This window comes from Ascaphus truei, chromosome 4, assembly GCF_040206685.1.
Source record: "Ascaphus truei isolate aAscTru1 chromosome 4, aAscTru1.hap1, whole genome shotgun sequence".
Classification (NCBI taxonomy): domain Eukaryota; kingdom Metazoa; phylum Chordata; class Amphibia; order Anura; family Ascaphidae; genus Ascaphus; species Ascaphus truei.
The window spans coordinates 97,565,438-97,588,229 of record NC_134486.1 but is presented as its reverse complement, the minus strand read 5'-3'; the positions used below and the strand labels follow the sequence as shown (position 1 = coordinate 97,588,229).

Sequence of the window (22,792 nt, the reverse complement as noted above, 5' to 3'; positions counted from 1 at the left end):
CTCTATACAACAATGATGCTACGACACAACTCTCCACCTTACAGTGTAAAAAATAACTTACAATGTTTTTAAATCAGACACAAAACCATTCCTTTTATCAGCCACTCCAATCACTGCCTAATAGTTTTCGCAACTCTAGCAGTATCACAAGCTGTAGGTGACCATCATCCCTGTTGGGCTGGAAATAGTTTGCTCTGGTTTTGTGATGCGCACAGCTTCCGGCGTCTCTGGTCTCCATGGTTACCACCGGCCAAGAAACCAGACGTTGCCGGCGCGTTGCATGACGGGAGCTGCCGCTGTACACCGAGCGCTGGCAGCCGGGCGCGCCGGCAGGATGGCGGAGCCTGTGGGAAGCCTCCATGCGGCCTGCGGGTACGAGGACCGGATCGGGAGCCTGCGGCGGAGTCTGAGGGACTGGTGAGGGCACAAACCCAAGTGCAGGAAATGGAGCCTGTGACCAAGCGCACACTGCAGGGAGAGACCCATTGCAGGGAGAGACCCATTGCAGGGAGAGATCCATTGCAGGGAGAGCCTGCTGCAGCTGATTACAAGTTAACCACTCCTGTGCTGGGAATGCCTGGATTTAATTAGCAAGTTAATTAACCCCTGCACCTCCTCCCTTGTAATCGGCTGTGCAGCAGTAAGACTGATGAAGCTCTTCATTAGTTGCCGAACCATTAACCACTTCGGTTCCATAGGTGCCTGCAAGGCATGCAACTCATTCATGACAGGGACCTTTCAGCGATGGCTATTAAGGGTCATGCACCCTCCCCCTTCACAGTTCCGATTACCAATCACATCCGGATAATAGGCAAGGCACCTCCAGCATCATTCTCATGGAGAGTCTGGAGGCAGATTTAGCATTATACTTGGCATGTTAATCGGCAGAACAGGCTGCATTGCGTTTTTAAAACGTGTTTTAATTACAGGTTTGATGCAGGGGGGTCTCTTGGGATGAACTGTTTTAATTTCAGCTCCAGTGACCCCCTGTTAACAGAGATACTTACCTCTGTAGCTGTGTCGGTATATATGCAGTTAGGCAACTGTGTGCCTAACATAATGGCGGCTTTAAATGAATCACATCACGCGGGCCAATAGGAAGCTGTGACGTCATCCGTTGCGGCTTCCTATTGGCCAGCGTGACCTGGTCATTTAACCTTCACAGGGCTACTGGCAGCACCTATGGAGGTAAGTATCTCTGGACGCAGGGGGTTCCTGGAGCTGAAATTAACGCGCGTCAGCTCCGGAGAACTACTGTAGTAGTAATAGTAATAGTAATAGTAATAATAATAGTAATAGTAATAATAATAGTAATAGTAATAATAATAGTAGTAATAATAACAAAAAAAAAACCGCAATGCAGCATGTTCAACAACTCCTCTCATCCATGTCCATTTATACGTCTGTCTGTGAAAGTCTTGTTTCTAACTGTCTCTTCAACATTCTTAGGCTGCGCTTATAGTGCCGGCGACGCGACCGATGCCATTGCGCTAGTTATATTTCAAATTTTTGTAGCCAGCGACGTCATAAAGGGGTCGGCAGAGGGACGGAGAAGCTCCTAATTGGCCTCAAGGGGAGACCGTCGCCGAAAAAATCAATTATCAGTGACTACCATATTTTTGGTAGCACCGTTGCTCCGTCGCCATCGCTTGCACTATAAGCGCAGACGATGACGACAATCGTATAGTGACACTTATAGTGACAGTGACGCGACGGTGACGTCACGCTGCGGTCGCTGTAAAAATCAAATTGACTTGACTTACAGCGATCGCGACCAAGCCGTCGCGTCGCTTCTATTATAAGCGCACGCGACGGCGGCAATGCCTTTGTTTTGCCGCGACTTAATCGCAGCCTTTAAGATTCACATGTTGTCAAGGCAACCCTGACTGGACCAGCAACACACACATACACAGTATTGAACTGCTGTAATATTGCTGCAAAATAATAGATTTGGGACTTATTATTTTTTATGGGATTTTTTGCCTCTGATAAATGTCAAGATCTTCATAAATATCTGAACACATTCGCTGCCAAAAGGGTCTATAACACGTTGCAGAGCGATGCTATGAAGGACCCTCTGGCGGCAAAGTAGTTATATTCGTCACTTTAAGGATAGTCAAGGCCGGTGTCCCAGAGAATATTTTGATGGGCTAATGCTCTTCTTATTCACAAGCTTGTCTTCACAGTCCCACTTGGCAACATACTGAATATTTTGAGTTGCAATAAAGTGCCTGACAGTTGTTCCAAACCTCTCCCTAGGACCCTAATCCAGACCATGTTTTTGAGGCAACCAACCAACTTTATATTCATATGCACATGTGTGCAGGTAATTGGTTACCCCTAAAAACAGGTCTGGATCATGATGCCTGAGGAGATATTGGGGAAATACTGGTTACATAATAATTTAACCCTTTAAGTCTTGGAGGTTGCCGAGGCCCATCCAGCACTCGCGATCATGTGATGGCTACGTCACTGATGATGGAAGGGGAGGATTTCTTCCGTTCCACTTCATTGTAGATCTCTGTAGAGTCCAAGACGCGATCTCTCCTAGGAAAACGAGCGGCCATGTTATGACGTAGCTAGTATGTCAAGGGGCCCCTGAAGTGCCAGACCGCATGACATAGTAGCTATGTCTCCTGGCACTCAAAGGGTTAAGTGCAGCAATTCGCCCTCCACCCCATCATTCCCTTTAAAACTCTGGGTTCTCCTGACCTGAGAAGTTATTTTCAGCTCTGGGGACCAATTCCGTTCCTGAGATACTTACCGGATTATTTGCAAGTGTTCTTCCTGGTAATTCAAAGATGGCTGCCGGGGTTGGCCAGTTGGAATCCACAAGATCATCCCTGTAATGACGCTGCAGTGTCCTATTGGCCTCCGAAACTAAAGCCAATTTGGCGACCATTTTTATTTCCCAAATGGGAACAATAACGCCGGCAACTAGAAAGGTAAATATCTCAGGAACCAAGTGGACCACAGAGTTACAAATATCGGAGTACAGCTGTGGCGGATCCCCTGCTTCAATTTTTAATAAAATAACATTTTATATTTTGAAGATGAGAAAGCAGGCAAGCCGTATTGGAATGGGAATGAATGAAATAGACTTACTGTTCAAAAATTTGAGAGCAGGCGGATAAGGATGGCGATGCATGGCTACGCTGAGTTTTGACGGCAGGGGCGGTAGACCCTGGAGAAGGATTAGAGGAAATGGAAATTATTCCGCAAGAAAGTGTGGAAGTCAGGGCCAGGAGTCCTAGGAGATCCGCCAACAAGACTGAGCCCCAGTTCGAGGGTAGGCCCTGCAAGGAGAAGACGCCTATCTGAAGAAAGAGGTGAAAGAAACATACCTGAGGTGGGAGCCACTGGTCCGTGACGGACTGGTTGTGGAAGCAGAGCGCGTGGGAGAAAAGCCTTTAGGAAAAGGCCATTAGCCAGCGGGAGAGGCCAGAAGGGGGCGGCAGGCTTAGGACAGGGTGCGCCACGTGAAGGAGGACTGGTGGAGCAGCGTCAGATTTATCTCGGGCCCACCCAACAAGAGGCAGCATCACGGAAGGACAGAGTGCCAAGGGTCGCCCGGGAGGAGACTAGATAAGTGAGCAGTTTGCAGAGCGGGTGGCAGGCCCGTCTCGGGTCCAGTCAGGGAGAGCAAGAAAAGATCCTGCACGGAGCAGGGGGAGAAGCACCAAGGCAGCGGGATGGGCTGCAGAGGCAGGGTCTGCAGGAAGACATTTTTCGGGACGCATGCCAGGTGCGCAGAATCACTACGGCTATCTAGTGATGCAGCATGGAGCAGAGGAAAGAAGACCGAGAGAAATAAGAGCTGAGGAAGAGAGCAGTGACACGGAAGAAGGGCCCAGTTGCAGAACATAGTGAGTACTATTTAGCTAGAGCATGGAGGGGGCTTCAAAGGAGGCTGAGGTCCAGGGTGCAGAGCAGCACAGGTATAGTAGTGAGTTCGGGAGCTCATGGGAGTGTTAAAAGCGCTTGTGGGTAAATGAAATACAGATGGGAGAATCTTCAGTGCCATGTAGGGAGGCTTATATGTGTAATGTTAGTCCATTAAGTATGCATTTACCTTTTAGAGATCAAGGACAAGATATGGTAAGAGGAATGTATCGATTTATTTATGTGTTGCCAGTAGATTACGATGCTGTAGAAATAGATCAGATTTTCATAAGAGACATTTGGCTAGAACATCTGGGAACTGGCTAAAGGTTTTTTTTTTTTTAATATAAGCTAGTTTTATTCGTGTGATGTCCCAACGTTATTCTGCCATGTTTGTTATATTGACATGATGTGGTGCTTATAAGGTTTACGGCGGTATGTCTTGGTGGAGATACGACAAACAGTTTTGTCACCGAAGGCAATGAGGAAGAATGTTAATTGGGATGTGAAGGCGATTGATTTATAGTTGAAATTAATGACACCTAATAGGCCTTCGCCCTTTCCAGTTGGTCAGCATCTTTGGTCAAGGTGAATCAGCAGGGCGGAGAGCAGGAGTATGCTGGTTGTTTAATGAAAGCCAGTGCAAGTGATATATCGCATGCAAATTTAGGCACGAATGTTCATATTGCGGAGGAGCTCATTCAGCACTGCGGTTCTTTAAAAAAGGACGTACAGTATAGAACATTTTCGAACAGGGCCTAGAGAGATTAACGGAAATAGAGAGAGGACATCCGTGACCATTCAAGAAATGGGCCTTTGGTTAGACAGGTACTCCAGGAAGCATAAAACACTGAAGGTTTTTCAGAAGTTGTTTGAGTTAAAGTAGCAAAGTTATTTAGCTGAAAATCTCTCTCTCTTTTTTTTTTTTTTTTTTTAATGAAGAAGTACTTGAAGCTAAGTTGACACAGGAGGTGGTTTTAGGAAGTTTGACGAGCCCCTTTTTTTGAATTGCTGCTTGGTTTAGTACCTAATAAAGAGCCAGAGACATTTGGGTTAATTCACCATCTGTCCTATCCCAACGGGGATTCGGTGAATGATGACATAGATGAAGAGGATTATAAAGTATCTTATACCTCTTTTGGCTTTGGAATTGGTGAGGGCGCAGTTATAGGGGCTCTCCTAATGAAGAGAGATCTTGAGTCAGTGGTTCGTTTGTTACCTGTTCATCTTCTTCTTCTTTTTTTTTTTTACTATCTGTTAGGTGGTTTGTTTTAGCAAGTTATTCTACGTTGATTACGTGTTTGGCCAATGGGATGTTCAATTTCATGCTATTATGTAGAAATGTTTAATACATTGTAAAGTTGGAAGATATCAATATTTTCCCCACAACAATATTGAGAAATGTATCATGATAACGATATATATTGCGAATATATATATATATATATATATATATATACTGTGTATATATATATATATATATATATATATATATACTGTATATGTATGTATGTATGTATGTATGTGTATATATATATATATATATATATGTTTGGAAGAAAGAAATAAACGAGCAAAAAAAATATTTTAGGTAAGGGGAGAGAAGGGGGGAAGAGGATAGGGGGACTGAGCAGAACCTGAGAAGTTGATTTAAGAGGGGGTGGGATCAGTAATCGGAGATCTCACACAGCATAGGGCTAGCCAGGGATGAGTCACTGAGCAGAGTGGGGGAGTGGAGCTGCATGGTGACAGAAGAGAACAGCAGAGTTCGATGCTGCTTAAGCAGAGGCCGCAGAGGCAGAGCTAGAGTGCCCCCTCCTGTAGTGGAAGTGGAGGAGCGAGCCGCTGGGGAGGTTACAGGTTTTGGTGGTGGTGTATGCAGATACCTCAGGTTATTGAGAGGGTCCGACGGTATTGCAGGGAGGCATGAGGGTCACTGGAGGGGGAAGGGATCACCTGGGAAAGTATTTTTAGGCAGTTTCCACCTACCTCTTTTCAGATGTCCTTTCAGTCTCTGAGCCGCATGGCAAATGGCTCCCGCCACCTCCCTTCCTTCTCACCGAACGGAAACTGGGAGGAGATATAACATGCATCTGCAGGATTCTGGAGCAGGAAGGAAGGAGACGTGTGAAGTACGTGTACCGGGCAGAGAGTAATACCGCGATATGCACAGATTTGACATATCATACCGTCAATTTGTGATATTGCAGTATTACTTAGATACCGGTTTATTGCTCAACCGTAGTACATTGTCAGAATGGATAGTGAGAGATGCGGCAGGATGTCATTACGTTTTACATTATCTGGATGATTTTCTGTTTTGTAGGACCAGAGGATAGTGATCTATGTTTACAGTTGTTGGGTACATTCAAGAGTGTGGCTGAAAAGTTTTGGGATACCAATGGCAAAGGAAAAAGCAGAAGATCCAATGACTGATATCTTTTTTTTTTTATAAATTCACGTATTGTAGGCAAATCTGCACTCGCTCAATCAGTCAGCTGGGAACTTTTTACCCGGAAAAGATTTCAGTGGTGCCAGAAGGAGAGAAGCAGTGATCCCTGCTTAGCCTCACATTGAAAAAAAATCAATAATCTCCTCCGCACGCAACATTGCTGATACAAGTATTCCAAAATTAATTAGTGCTTTATTTAGCAGCCTGAGAACAGACAACGTTTCGGGGTCACCCCTGTACCTGACGAAGGGGTCACCCCCGAAACGTTGTTTTCTCTGTTTGCTACAGTGGTGAGAAAACGTTTGTGAGCCTTTTTTTAGGATTTTCACGTCACATATTTCAAACCTAAAATGTTATTAAATATTAATCTAAGTCCTAACAACTGACACAAAAACATAATACTTTTTCAACATTTATTTATCCACAAATTGTTAAATATTTGAAATCTGTGTGTGAAAAAGTATGTGGACCTTTAGATTCACTACCTCGTGGCATCTCCTTGAACAGCAATGACTTCAATTAAGTGTTTCCTCTAACTGCTGGTCAGTCTCTCACATCGGTTTTGAGGAATTCTGGCCTATTCCTCCTTACAGAACTGCTTCAACTCAGTGACATTTGTGGGCGTCCTTGCATGGGCAGCTGGCTCCAGCTCCTGCCACAACATTTCAATGGGGTTTCAGTCCGGACTTTGACTAGGCCATTCAAAAACGTGGAATTATTCTTCTGCAGCTTTCTTTTGTAGATCTGCTTGCATGTTTAGGATCGTAGTCTTACTGCATGACCCACTTTCGCTCCAGCTCACGGATGAATGTCCTGACATTCTCCTCCTAGAATCTTCTGATACAATGCAGAATTCATGATTGTGTCGTGATGGCAAGCCATCCAGATCCTGAGGCAGCAAAGCAGCCCCAAATCATCTCACTCTCAGCACCATGCTTGACAGTTGGGATGAGGCTCTTCTGTTCGAACGCAGTGTTTGGTTTTTGCCAAGCATAGCTTTTCTCATTGAGGCCAAAAAGTTATACCTTTGATTTGTCTGTCCAGAGAACATTGTTGTAGAAGTCTTGTGGATCATCTATGTGCTCTTTGGCGAACTTCAGACGGGCAGCCATGTTCATTTTGGAGAGCAGTGGTTTCCTGCTGGCTATCCTTGCATGAACAGCATTGTTCAGTCTTTTTCTGATTGTTGAGTCATGATTTTGATAAGTCATCATTTTGTTTCAAAAGCCATGGCATTTGTTAATATAAACCCCATTGGATATTTAAGAATATACTGTTTTTGATTCAAGAAGGTTATCATGGAAAAGTTATGGAATTTCCGTGCTCATCATTGGGGTTCACAAACATTTTTTCGCCACTTTATGTAACACTAATTGATTTTTGAATTCTTGTGTTATATGTTGAGTGCGGAGGAGATGGGGAAAAAAAATCAATGTGATTTCTTTCTTTGGACTAGAAATGAATACCCAGGAAATTGTGTTTTATATTGCCACGGTGTAGGAGATGTCTGCAGAGGTGAAAACAAATTGTAGGCTTTTATTTCGCACCCAAAGCTTTAACAACATAATATTGCTTCTCTTCAGCATATAAGGGGAAAACAAAATTAAATATACCAACCTTCACATGGAGCTCTTACTAACATCAGACCTTTTGTCCCTATCTGTGAGTCGGAGGACTAAGCCCCTTACCAACAATAAAAGAGAGTTCAGTGTAGGGTAAGATTTACCTTCGGAGCCCGCAGCTTCCTCTTGCTGGTATAGGTGTTGTGAAGTCCAAAGCCCGGATATCCTCCACAGCTGCCTACGGGGTCAGACTGTTGTAGTGTTGTCCCTCTTGAGTGGTCCAGGTGCACTCGGCTTCCTGGATCAGAGAGATCTGTGCAGTCACTACTGCAGGGTTTTTAAATATGGAAAATAGGTGGTGCTCAAGTGCTTGGTCCTGTCTCCATAATGATGATGATCCAATAATAAGGATAGCAGCACTGGGAACTATTAGCAATAAAACAGTACTTCCAATCAAAGTCTTAAACCTATATATGGGGCTCTATATCACCCTGAAGGTAGGGGGTGGGCATGACTATACTCCTTCCCTTATTGGGATGGCCCTTGGGTAAGCAATCATGTACTCACTGTTGTCCCCAGGACTCTTCCTAGCGTGCAGCCGTGTCCAGATCCAGAGATATCCAAAAATGGCCGCTATGGTGGTGGGAAGAAGAAGGGTTGACAATGAACTTGACAGTTTTGGAATTGTTTCCGAATTGTTTCCAATACTGGTGGCAATAGAGATTTTGGGGGAAAGAATTTAAAAACGGCAGTCATTTTTTTTGGACAGACATGTGTGGTGCAGGTAGTGCTTTTGCGTCACTTGGTGTTTCCGTGTTTACAAATGAATATATGGTTCAGAGCTCGCCACGGGCCTGGAGTTCAGAATTGTATTGCTGATGCTTTATCTTGGAAGCAACTGTTACCCGAGATGATGGAGATAAGATATTTATGCTGTCTCTTGTCCCCTCTTGCCCACCTTACTCCCTCCTCCATCATGCCCTACTCCTCTTTGCACTCTCTCTTCCCCTCTCTTTGTACTCCCTGCCTTACTGTCGGCTCCTCTCTGTGCACACTACACTCCCTGCTCTCCTACTTGTCTCTATTGTCTCCTCTCATTGCTGTCTCTGTTTCCTCTTCCTACTTGCATCGCTGTCTTTTCTCCCCCATGTACACACTGCTCCTCTCCGCTGCCTCTCTTGATCTCCTCTCTCCTCCTTACTGTCTCTCTCTGTCTCCCTCCCCCTCCATCCTGTCCTGCTCCTATTTACACTTTCTTCCCCCTCTTTGCACTCCCTGCTTTTTACTGTCTGCTCCTCTGTGCATACTGCACTCCCTCCTTTCCACGTCATGTCTCCTCCTCTCCTTACTGTCTCCACTGCCATTAATATCTTATTCCCCAGTTTTCTGAGGGAGTGAGAGACTGCTCGGTCTATAACCGAGGGGTATGTATGTATATCTTTATTTATATAGTGCCTACTGTGTACTCCATGCTTTACAAAGACAATATAGTACAGGGAATTATAATAATACAATAAGAGCAGCAAAGTCAGACAATAGGAAAGGAAATCCCTGGGCAGGAGAGCTTACAATCTCAGTAATATGTTGGGAGATTTACAGAGACAGCAGGTGAGGGAATAACTGCAGTTGATGGCAGTGATTGGTGACAATGGTTAGTAAGAGTTACTGTGAGTGTGGGACAGTAGCCATGAGTGCAGGTTATTGGGATGCTTCTTTTGAGAGGTGAGTTTTAAGGTTGTTTGGTACTAAATTAGATGGGTTAACACCATTAGCAGGGAACGAGGTGGCAGGGAAGCATGGGCAAGAGCAGGTGTGTATTTGGCTGGGTCCAGAATTAGGAGAGAGATCCCCAGCAGCAGGGAGGAATAGAAATAGTGGAACAGAGGATTTGTTGGGATGCTTTTTATTGAGGGGTGTAGAAGTTGTTGGGAAAGGTGTGTACATATGGGGTGCAGTGTATAGGCACAAACATAGGTGGAAGGAAGGAGAGGTGAAGAAATGTGGATAGGAGTGTGGGGAAGTTTGTAGAGAACAGAAAACTTTACAAAGGAATGAGGAAACCGCAGACAGAAAAAGCAATAGGGAGGGTATAATGGAATGCAGGGAGAGACAGGTAGGAGAGTTCCCAGTGTAGCCCTGGTAAGAAATGGGGCTATAGTTCTATTCTCCTCCTGGTATAATCCCTGATAAGGGCAGGTTGCCAGGAGTTATCATGGGTTTCCCCCACATCAAGCACTTGCCCTGAGTGGTGGAGGTAGGTCATCTGACCCTGTGTCCAATCAAGAGACACAGGGACGGTGCCTGCTGAGATAAAAGAGCAGTGCATTTCCTATTTAGTGTGTGCTCCGTCAGTCTGACAGTTTAGTGATGGTGTGTTAGTGAGGAGAGGAGTGATCAGCTCCTGAGTAGAGCTGATATAGCTATAGTTAGTGAGGTGGACCAAATACCTCTCACCCTGCTTAGGGGGTGAAGGAAGAGCTAGCCCCACTCTGGATGCCCATTGGTCCAGAGTGGCGGCAGGGATCATCACAAGGGAGAACAGTTAGTGAACTGTGCATCACTGTACCTGTTTGCTGCTGCCAAGAGAATAAAGTGTCTGCTAGTTTTAAAGAGAACCTTGTGTGAGACTGGAATCTCTCATCCCTGTGGGGAATCTCTGTGGTAAGGATTCCACCCCGCATTCCTGGGGCTTACTATAGATGGAGGCGCTGCACCATTGAACAAGGACGAAGGCATTCACCCCAGTAACCTGTTCCTGTTGTCCCCCATGTCATCGCGGGAGACTCAGGCCCTCCTGTTGCCAGCAGGTATGCACTACACTGAAACATATAGCCAGACCCCAGAACACCTTAGGGGACCTGATCTGCGATTAGGGGGGGGGGGGGGGGGAGTATGGGCTAGATTTGGAGGCGCTGCTGAGATAAACAGGACAGGTTTTCAGCGAAGCAGAGCTGAAAGTAATATGTACACTTTCAGCGCAAGTGCTGAAGAAGGATGGGCATTTTTGGAGACTGGGGTAGTCAGGAGAGACAGTCCTCTCGCACAGTACACCCTAGGTGCCCTAAGAGGGTGATGTAAATTTGGATATACTAGGCCAGGGGGGCGCAAACTTCTTTCCCTGCACCCCCCTACAGGCGGTCCCCTCACTCCCGCGCCCCCCTAACCCCCACTCACCTGCGCTCTGGCATCGTGACGTCACATGACCTCGACGCCGCGTTGCCATGACGACGCAAGAAGGAAGCCGCCGGAGCCTAGGTAAGTGAAGGTTACTTAATTTAAGTGCCTTCGGGAAGCACGCGGGGCCTCTGTAAACCCCGCGCCCCCCCGCCGGCAGTCTCGGGTCGCGCCCCCCAGTTTGCGCACCGCTGCACTAGGCTATAGCTGTTCTAGTCGCCTTGAGGCAGATAGTGTAAGATTCCTGTGGGGGTAGCCTGTTAACAGAGGTCAGGGACTTCAGCATACGGTCTGCACTATGAGTGGCCAACAGTAGGTTGACGCCAAGTACTTAGGAAATGCCAAGTACACTAGCTAGTATCCAGAAAAAACACAGAGTGCTTGTAATGAACCGTCAGCGAGTGCGGTGTACAAGGAGAGAGTTCTGCCTATCCTGGGGTATGCCATGAGTTATATTCATTGGTTAGAGCACCATTGAGAGTAGTAAGTGTCTAGGAATGAGTTGCACCATAGGCACTGAGAGTAGCGCTATCGTGGGCTTAGAGGGCTCACTAAAGATGGCGACGAGAGATACATGTGCTCTGCGGGGCACGGAGGAGGTTAAAAAGGCAACGGCTGCGCCATTCACTGCAACACGTGTTGCAGCCGATCCAAAATGGCGACTCCCGCAAAGCCTAGATCGCGCATGTGCTGCATGCAAACAGGCTGCGAGAGATGTGGCGAGAGATGTGCAGGGGTTTGGCACCAGAACCCCAGCCAGAAGAGAGCGGCGCGAAAGCTGTAGCCGCACCCACCTGTGCAGTGACTGGCCGATGGACGAAGCCACGTCGCCCAAAGAGAGAGAATGCCCCTCCTCTACTTTCCACCTGAGGGAGGGGGCACACTGAGAACCAATCCCAACAGTCTTCCCCAGCGGAAGGAGGGACAGGAAGTGAGGCTGAGGAACTTCACTTCTGCTTGACTGGTGAAGGAGAAAGAACTAAATGTCAAACCAGCAAGCTGAGCGAATCAACCCCTGCACAAAAGATGGCTGACTTAAGCGTGACAACTTATCAGCTTCCAGGAGGCCTCCTGGTTGTGGAGGTTGATGGCCGCGAATATCTGCGGTGCCTGTGCGTTCAATGCAGGTCACCCGGACCGGCCCCAAGTACTACGGCACGGTGCCAACAGTGTGGCACGTTCTACCTCTGGCCTATCGAGCCATGCCCTACTATAGTGACCCCGCGAGATGCCCCTCCAGCGACGCTGATCGAGGTGGAGGAGGCGGATGCGAAGGCTGCCCTGGTCCCATATGTCACCCCTGAGGTAGGGACCCAGGCCCAGCCACCAAGAGATGTCCCGACGGAGGAGAGCGCGACCGCAGTGGAGGTACCGGAGCGGGCCCGTTTCGTACCCATATTCACTGGCGATGCGCCGGCCGGCGGACCACCCCAGCTGTAAAGAAGAAGTTCCAGTTTCCCTAGAGATGGAGCAGACGAGTTCGGAGACCCCCCGACGGCGAGCGCTGGTGCGCCCTGAACCATGTAGAAGTCCCATGGCCGTGGCGAGTCCCAGTGCGGCGGAGATGGGACCCGAGACGGCTCTGGAGGAACCAACGAGCATTGCAAGACAGCGGAGTGGTAAGAGGACACCACCACCCCCTTATTCCCGCCAGGTGAAGGAGGAACCTGTGGAGAGAGAAGGGCTTGAGGCCTACCTGCCCGTCCGCGACCCGGATGGTCCACCACCGTCCATTCCGGTCCTCGACGCACTTCCGGTGCGGGACCCAGGAGCGGATGTAGATTCCGCGACGACCAGCGATGACGTCACTTCCGGGTCAGACTGGTGCAGAGGCCCGGAAGCTTTGATTGCTTCACTAAAGAGAGCTGGGCTGGAACATGCGTTCGAGGAGTTTAAGGCCCAAGTAGCCAAGCGGGGATCCCGAAGCGCTGCCGCAAGAGACAGTATGGAAGTACCTACCGGTCGTGGCATCGCCCGACTCAGAGACACTGTAATGGACTATGGCGATCCTCTGGTCACCGCCCCTAGCGCCATTGCCCCGGCCACTGCCCCGTCACGTGTCGTGCCACCGGGTCCTAGTGGGAGTAAGCTGGATAAGACGCCCAAGTTTTCAACTGATTGGCGGGATTGGGTGACAAGTGATGAGAGTTCTGATGGGGAGAAACCGTGTTGTACATGTACCTAACCCCACTGTGTTTAATCCTGTTCCTAGAGGTAGGGCCCGAGGGTCCCAGTCTACTGCAAAAGCGGGTCCCGTAAGTCCCAAACCACCTAAGATGAATCCCACGGTTTACAAGAATGTCCTTAGAGGGAGGCGTAAAGGCTCGCACTCTACAGAGGCAGAGACATCTGGTGTGTCCTCCAGAGCAGAGTCTGAGGAAGGTATGAGTGTGTCATCCTCATATGAGCACCGAGATAAATTGTGGGCACCGTTATTCACAGGGTATCATGAGGGGATGGACCGCACCAGATTTGTGTTAATAAAGAAAGATATTGTAGATCACTGGTGGGACGCAGGTACCTATTCTCCACAGGAGGTTGCCGATGTGTTAGATAACAGGTGGAGAGAAATTATGCAAAAGGTAATCACCCCCAAAGGCTCATCTATTTTGTATGATGATATTGAGCCTGAAGAGCCACAGTTCTGGGTACTGCCAGGAAAGGTTGGGAACCGGAAACTTACTAAGTTAAGTAAAGCAATCTCATTTATAAGAGTTTCCATACGTGCCAGAACCGATAATGCAGAAGATCGAGGACCAGAGAGATACCTGGCTCAGAGATGCAGTTATTGAGCACTTAAGAATTAAGTTTGGTAGCACTGTCTACATAAGGGAGAACAAAATATGTTCTGTAATGAAATCTTGAAGTACAGGCAGGAACATATTTATGCACAACATTCTGTACAGACCGGAGAATGGGCCTGTACAACCTTTCTTTGTTAAAATTGTGGATCACAACGGGCGGGAAGTGAAGAAGCCTGATCCCCGTCATTACTATTGAGTTAGGGTTCTCCATGTTGGGAGTTTCCCACTGTGTTATGTTGCCATCATGGGTGTTGTGGTCTAGTGTACACAATATTGATTAACTATGTTTTGTATGTTCACAGATTGTTCACCTGCAGGATGGTCCAGCAAATTTGGTCCAAGTGGGGACCATTGGATTCCACCTGAGGGAGAGTGTAGCCCTGGTAAGAAATGGGGCTATAGTTCTATCCTCCTCCTGGTATAATCCCTGGTAAGGGCAGGTTGCCAGTAGTTATGATGGGTTTCCCCCACTTCAAGCACTTGACCTGAGTGGTGGAGGTAGGTCATCTGACCCTGTGTCCAATCAAGAGATACAGGGACGGTGCCTGCTGAGATAAAAGAGCAGTGCATTCCCTATTTAGTGTGTGCTCTGTCAGTCTGACAGTTTAGTGATGGTGTGTTAGTGAGGAGAGGAGTGATCAGCTCCTGAGTAGAGCTGATATAGCTATAGTTAGTGAGGTGGACCAAATACCTCTCACCCTGCTTAGGGGGTGAGGGAAGAGCTAGCCCCACTCTGGATGCCCATTGGTCCAGAGTGGCGGCAGGGATCATCACAAGGGAGAACAGTTAGTGAACTGTGCATCACTGTACCTGTTTGCTGCTGCCAAGAGAATAAAGTGTCTGCTAGTTTTAAAGAGAACCTTGTGTGAGACTGGAATCTCTCATCCCTGTGGGGAATCTCTGTAGTAAGGATTCCACCCCGCATTCCTGGGGCTTACTATAGATGGAGGCGCTGCACCATTGAACAAGGACGAAGGCATTCACCACAGTAACCTGTTTCTGTTGTCCCCCATGTCATCGCGGGAGACTCAGGCCCTCCTGACCGCGGGAGACCTCATGCCAACAGGTATGCACCACACTGAGACATATAGCCAGACCACAGAACACCTTAGGGGACCTGATCTGCGATTGGGGGGGGGGGGAGAGTATGGGCTAGACCAGGTATTGGAGGATATGAGGCGTAGAAGTTGTAAGAGCAGGTATATAAAGATGGGTGGGAATGCATTGTAGCACTGAAGGTAAAACGGCAGCTTAGAAAGTTAGTCTTTAGATGTGAAAAAATAGTCAGAACATTTAGCCAATTTCTCACAGTTGCAGGGTTGATGATGACGTGCAGAGTCCAATTCTTTTATTCTTCACCTCAATTCAAGTCCAATTTGAGCTCCACAGACACTTCATGTGTGACACTTAAGATGATACACTCCCTGGGTGAGTGACAGTCCGATCAGCCTATCATAGAAGGATGTGCAGACATCCTTAGAGATATGTATGTATGTATGTATGTATGTGCACAACAAACAAAATAAAAAAAATAGAAGAGGAAATCCCTGCACCGGAGAGCTTTGATGTTACTGTCATAGACACCTAGAACTTTCTGTTCCATAAACATCACCACCAAACTGCAAAAAATGGCCACACACTGTATGACATTATTTAAATATTCATAACATCAATATGCATTTTTTTTAAAAACTACTAAGGGAGATTCACAAGGCTCAGATAGCGAGTATTTGAACCCTATCAGCATTAACTGCCATTGACTTAATGGTTGTTGTTAACCTCAATTGAGTTTTAATACCTGTTATCTGAGCTTCGTTATTCCCCCGCCTAAGACGGCAAAGACTACTTAAAATGTTTGGCGTGTAGACTTTAATGAATATACCCAAAATGACTGTTTATGGAAACATGAATGTTGCTTTAACAGCAGTAATCAAGTGTAACATTGTCTGTAGGGGCTTTGGTCTATAGTACAGTTTGTTTTCGGAATGTTTTACTTGCTTTCAATGTAAAATATTTTTTTATAATTTTTCTCATTCAGTGAAGGAAAGAGATTGGAGTTAGAAAGGAAATTGTTTGAATACAACTCATCTGATGCACACATGTAAGTATGTTGCCAAAACATTACATTCAACATAGAACTTAAAGCAGCAGCCTACAGTCTTCTGTTTGACATAGTCTTCTTATTTACTTTAAACGCCCATTGACGTATGTTGTTATTTTGAGAATACACTGCTCCTTTCAGGATATATGAGCAGTTTAAGTATTAAGAGTCCGAGAGGTTAAAATTGATGTCTTCCCAGTGCTGTATGAGGTTAACATGTTAGAGATAAAGAAAACAATTATTTACTTGAGAGGGAGTGGCTCAGTGACTGGCACTGAGAGTTTGAAGCAGGGGAGCCTAGTTCAAATCCCGGTGTCGACTCCTTGTGACCTTGGGCAAGTCACTTTATCTCCCTGTGCCTGCAAAATGTCTCTGTATAGCGCTACGTAAAACTAGCAGTGCTATACATGAACATGCTATTATTATTATTATTATTACTTAAAAAAGAATAGAAACTTGCTGCCACAAATGGATGATTTCTTTTTATATGAATTTATCCTTGACCGCTGATTAGTACTGTTACGGAGGGTCAGTGTTTCAAAATTCTCTGCGTTTCATACATATGGCTAGTAGTGTGCCTTATTACTAATTGCTAACTCTTCTTTAAAGATCTCATCTTAAGTACATGAAGCTGAAGCATTCCTTGAAAGAAATATGTGAGAGGGGAAAGAGAGCTCGGCTTCGGAACCAAGCATTCCTAAAGGAGATTGACCATATCGAAGCGCACATCCGTAGTCTGATGTCAAACACTGATAAACTTCAACACATGAAGGTAAGTTTGTATGATATATATTTCACACACACACACACCTCGACAAATGCATTTTGCAGCGTCTCCCGGCGTTCTCCTGCGTCTCTCCCTCAAACACCAGAGTCTCCCCCTACAACTCGTGTGAAAATGGCTGTGTGGCATCAAATGACTATACTATACACTACGCTACAACTTTTTGCTATCATGTTATATTTGCATTGTTTCACGGTTCTTCCGGGATTTTGTTGCTCCCTCTGTACCTCTGCTCACTTCTTCCACCTCCGACGGGTGAGGTCAAGTTCCGGTCCCGTTAACCAGGCTGAAAGTCACAGAGAGTCCCGCAGGGGGTTGGGGGGCCGGAGCCATGGTCGGAGCTGGGTAATACTGCTGAGCTGCCGTTGGCTGCTGGAAACAGCCCAGCTACGGCTGCCGTGGCCAGGGCAGCAGACAGATTTACCGGGGCCCAGGACTACAGTTCTGACCAGTGCCCCCTGTGACGATAGCTTCCACAGGCTTATTAATATTACACAAAAATAATTGGGTTTGAACTGAACGAGGCTTAAGATATCATAAATTGTATTTATTCCTTAGAATAAAGGTGAACACAACAGATAATGCAGTAACAAACAAGAAGTACACTTACATTGGGGTTGGGGAATGAGAAGTATGATGTAGCATTTCTCTCAGCAGTCAGGAAATGATTCAGGTGAGATCAGGTTACCATATCAGCAAACGAAAACGAATGAAGACTTTGCATGAAGACCAAAAATGAAGACAAAGGATAGATGGGGAACAGCAGGTTATAAACCTTTTGTCCCTCTATCTGTAACATTAAGAACCTGTGATTGGTTTGCAATTATCTCCAGCCAATCTTTGATGGGGGGACACATTTTAGGACAGGCCCCCCTGCTAGCTGGCACATGTGCAGTAGAACTCTGGGGTCTCCTTTCTGAGGCCCCACATGTGCAAATGGAATGCCAGCCCAGCTACCCCTCCGGATCTTGGACAAGATAACCTGTGTTGGACAGTGATAAGTGGGACACTTAAAAACTGCTATGGTATGCGCCCCCTCCACTCTCACAGAGACAGGGAGGGTGATAAAACCTTTTGAACAAAACTTAAGTTCTAGCCATTGGGCCATGTCTCTAGAGCCATCTGTCATCCTGATAGCAAAGGAATGTCTCTGAAGCTTTGTCCATACCTTGAGACACAGTATTAACGGACTATTAACCCTTGTGCTCCCGGATGGATTCTAGTGTGTGTGTGTGCAGACACTGATGTACAATAACAGAGGGGAAACAGGAAAATACACATTTACAGGTTATAACAGGGGTGAAATCACATTTCTGGACCTCAGTCCAGTTAACCCCTTGTCTCCCTGGTGGGGTCAGGGGTGGCCAAATGGGGTGCAACCCCTTTAATACCGGGCCACCCCCTTTCTCCCTCTACACCCCCTCCCCCGTCGGCAGTGTTGCGAGCCCCATTTCACACCTCATGACCCACCCCCCCATTTCACACCTCGTGAGCCCCCTGTGTTTCCCTCCCTGACTCACATTTACCTGTATTTCTCTCCCCTCCATCTCACCTCTTACTCTCCCCAATCCCTGCCCCCCAGCGTCACTCTTACTCCCTCTTTTCCTCCTTCACCCCTTCTCTCCTCTCACTCACCCCTTCTCTCCCCTCATTCTCCCCCCCTCTGTCAATTACCCCACTCACTCATTTTCCCTCCCCAATATATACCAAAAAGACACCCCCTGATGCAAAAAAACTTCCCACCCTCAAGTACATATTAAACAATACCCACCCCCCAAATATATAGATATATCTCCTCACCGACCCACCCAAATATATACAAAACCCCCCCACACATATATAAAACAAATACATATTTAAAAAACAAAAACCTCAATACATATAAAACCCACCCAAATTCATAGAAAAGACCGCAAAAACCCCAATGCATCTTAAAAAAAATAAAAATAAATTTAAAAAAAACCAATGCATTTAAAACAAACCCCAATGCATCTAACCCCCCCCCCCAATGAATCTAAAAAAAAAAACCCAAAGCATCTAAAAAAAAACCAATACACCTAAAAAAGAACCCAATGCATATTAAAAAGACCCCAATACATCTAAAAAAGACCTCAGTGCATATTAAAAAAGAGCCCCAATTACATCTAAAAAAACCAAAAAGGACCCCAATTCATATATCGCCATGAAACGCGGTGGAGTGGTGCTGTGCTGTAATTGTTACAATTGTGGGAAGTGTTAGAAGAGACCTCCCAGTCCTCCCAAGAATTTGTAAGGCTTCGGGTAAAATCGGCACTGTGAAGTCAGCTGTCGGGTGATCTGCAGACGTTGAGAAAGCAGGAACACGGTACGCGAGTGACTGGGACATTCCGTGAAGTCTCGAGATGGACATCATCCGCAGTTCACGATAAGCTCTATTTTTATATACCCGGTGTAAGGGCACATCTGTTGTTTTTATTGAACATAAATATATTTTTGTTAGTAATTCACTATGGCAGTTTGTGCTTCTATTTTGATATATATATATTAATAATAATATTAATTTTTTTAGTAAAATTGTAGAATGAGCAGGGGCACTACTCATCTTCTTAGTTTCTTTCTTTAGTTATGTTTTAAATTGACTTTTCAGTCAACACCCTAGACCTTTGTCAAGTACCTTTTTATCAAGTTGACTGAAACATCAATTTTATTGAAATCATTCTGGCATTGGAGCACCCAGGTGATTGATATAAAGTAACCGTGAGTGCCCTCAATACCATGTATGTATATATTGAGGGCACTCACTGTTACTTTATATCAATCGCCTGGGTGCTCCAATGAGTTTATATAAACATGTCCCTGTGCTCTCAAAGAAACACATTGTACAAGTCTTTCAAGCACTCCTAGAAATACCTCACTACCTCTTATTAATAGAACTATTCATCCCACGTGCAGTACAAAGGACTCGGGGCCTTCCCTTTAGGTTGGAGGAAAGGAGATTTCACCAGCAACAAAGGAAATGGTTCTTTACAGTAACGGCAGTTAAAATGTGGAATTCATTACCCATGGAGACTGTGATGGCAGATACAATAGATTTGTTAAAAAAAAAGGTTGGACATCTTTTTAGAAAGGAAAGGTATACAGGGAAAAAACAAATAAGTATACATGGGAAGGATGTTGATCCAGGGAATAATCCGATTGCCAATTCTTGGAGTCAGGAAGGAATTTATTTTTCCCCTTATGAGATATCATTGGATGATATGACTCTGGGTTGTTTTGTTTACCTTTCTTCTGGATCAATAAGTAAGTATAGATATAGGATAAAGTATCTGTTGTCTAAATTTAGCATAGGTTGAACTTGATGGACGAATGTCTTTTTTCAACCTCATCTACTATGTAACAATGTATTACACTATGGGTGTTATTCTGTAAACTGCAACAGTGCTAATTGGGGCATTATCACTCCCATTAACTTCGATGTCTGTTTCTATGTGATAGTGCCCCGATTGACACCATCACTCTTTAATAATTAACCCTCAAAAAGTCTGGTTTAAATGTGTAATACAGTATACTCTATTTGGGGTGCAAGCTTTACAAATGTAAGCGCACACTACTCATAATAAATGAGTGATTTCTTCCCTTTTTTCTATCTTTTATAGATAAAAATAATTTCAGGCCACAGCGACACGCCCTGTATTTGTGTATTTCACACAACCAGGAGTCTGTTTATTAAAGCTGCAGTTCAGTCTATATCCTGCATGTGTGTTTTTTTTAATAAATCAGTTCTGTAGTAAGAAAAAATACTTTTAGCATTTTCGGTTTTTAAAAAAACAACTTTGAAAGACCAATTTTCTTGTATTCTATTTTAACAAGCATTTGCTTAGGCACTGCCCCTTCATGGCCTGTCACAAACCCAGGCACACCCCTTTGTCAGCACTGCCCTCCCTCTCTCTAAACGTGCACTAGCATCTGGTCACATGATCTTCCTCATACAGTAGTACATTCAAGGAAGCTGGAGAAAAGGGATCAGCCATGCATAGCAGCTCGGATAGGCGATTTCAAACTTATTACAGTGTTTATTCCATTCATTGCACGTGTATATAATGTAAAATTGTAATAATTCCATTTATAGCAAACGTGTATATGTGAATATTATTTAGATGTATATGTATGTTACTGAAATGTGGAGTGAGTGTGTAGGTAAATACACACAATAGACTTCCACTGCATATATATATATATATATATATATATATTATATATTATATATATTATATATTATATATGTATGTATATGTGAAGTTATGTGAGTAAAAAAGTGACAAAAACCCTCCATAGCAAGGCAAATAGCAAATGGAAATATTACTGTATGCTCATTTGTATGTATATATATATTTATATACACACACACTTCAAATACGGATAGTGATTCACGTAAATGATATATATATTCACTTTCTGGGAGTATAAGAGTGACTGTCCTGTTGTTCCTTTTTTTGTATCCATCATTGAATGGTATGCACCCTCTCTTTACGTTTATTTTATACTAGCTGAGAGACCCGGCGTTGCCCGGGATGTAATGTTCCCGCTCCTCTCTCTCTCCTCACCCCTCCCCCTCTCTCTGTTTGTCCCCCATTCACATCAATCCAGTTCCCCCCCTCCCTCCTTTACAGCTTCATGCAGTGTGTGTGCGTCAGTCATTGTGTGTGCGTCAGTCAGTCAGTGTGTGTGCGCGCGCGTCAGTGAGTCTGACGCAGAAACACAAACACAGACTGACTGACGCACACACACACACAGTCAGTGTGTGCGTGTGTGTGTGCCTCAGTCAGTCAGTGTGTGCGTGCGGCAGTCAGTCAGTCATTCAGTAAGTGTGTGGGTGTGGGGGTGTGCGCGCGCGCGCGTCAGTAAGTGTGTGTGTGTCAGTCAGTGTGTGTGTGTGTGTTTGTTTGTGTCAGTGTGTGTGTCAGTGTGTGTGTGTGTGTGTGTGTGTGCAGCAGTCAGTGTGTGTGTGTGTGTGCAGCAGTCAGTGGGTGTGTGTGCAGCAGTCAGTGTGTGTGTGTGTGTGTGCGCGCGTCAGTCTGTGTATGTGTGCGTGTGGCTGTGAGGGGTTGTGTGCATGCGGCTGTGAGGGGTTGTGTGCGTGCGTCAGTATGTATGTGTGTGTGTCAGTCAGTGCGTCAATCAGTCAGTGTGTGTGTGTGTGTGTGTGCATGCGTCAGTCAGTCAGTGTGTGCGTGCGTCAGTCAGGGTGTGTGCGTGCGTCAGTCAGGGTGTGTGTGTGCGTCAGTCAGGGTGTGTGCGTGCGTCAGTCAGGGTGTGTGCGTGCGGCTGTCAGGGTTTGTGTGCGTGCGCCAGTCAGGGTTTGTGTGCGTGCGCCAGTCAGGGTTTGTGTGCGTACGCCAGTCAGGGTGTGTGTGCGTGCGTCAGTCAGGGTGTGTGCGTGCGTCAGTCAGGGTCTGTGCGTGCGTCACTCAGGGTGTGTGCGTGCGTCAGTCAGGGTGTGTGCGTGCGTCAGTCAGGGTGTGTGCGTGCGTCAGTCAGGGTGTGTGCGTGCGTCAGTCAGGGTGTGTGAGTGCGTCAGTCAGGGTGTGTGAGTGCGTCAGTCAAAGGGCAGGCGTGGGGGGGGGTGAAGGGCAGGGGTAGGGGTGGGTGAAGGGTAGGGGTGGGTGAAGGTCAGGGTTAGGGGGGGTGAAGAGCAGGGGTAGTAGGGGGGGTGAAGGGCAGGGGTAGAGGGGGGTGAAGGGCAGGGGTGGTGAAGGGCAGGGGTAGGGGGGGTGAAGGGCAGGGGTAGGGTGGGGTGAAAGTGAGGCACAAATTGTTGGCAGGAGTAAAATGTCCCTACACACACAACGGGAGTGAGAGGTGGTGGAGAGTGGGACTGGCGCAGATCCGAGGCTGCTTGGCCCCCCAGCGGCTGGGGAGTTGGCGGCCGGGGGGGTAAGGGAGCGGGCGGGGGGGGGGGGGGAAAGGGAGCAGGCGGGGGGGTAAGGGAGCGGGCGGGGGGGGGGAGGGAGCGGCGAGGGGGTAAGGGAGCTTTGGCGGCTGGGGTAGGAGGGC

General features: G+C 46.4%; 1 protein-coding gene across 1 annotated transcript in view; it reads left to right on the top strand.

The window, feature by feature from the left end:
* Positions 1-259: 259 nt before the first annotated feature.
* KIZ (kizuna centrosomal protein) overlaps positions 260-22,792 on the top strand; it is a 147,613-nt gene continuing 125,080 nt past the window's right edge. Inside the window, exons 1-3 of the mRNA XM_075594941.1 lie at positions 260-417; positions 15,913-15,975; positions 16,585-16,747. Coding sequence (XP_075451056.1) covers positions 281-417; positions 15,913-15,975; positions 16,585-16,747 — 363 coding nt within the window. The 5' untranslated portion in view covers positions 260-280. The remainder of the gene's footprint in view (positions 418-15,912; positions 15,976-16,584; positions 16,748-22,792) is intronic.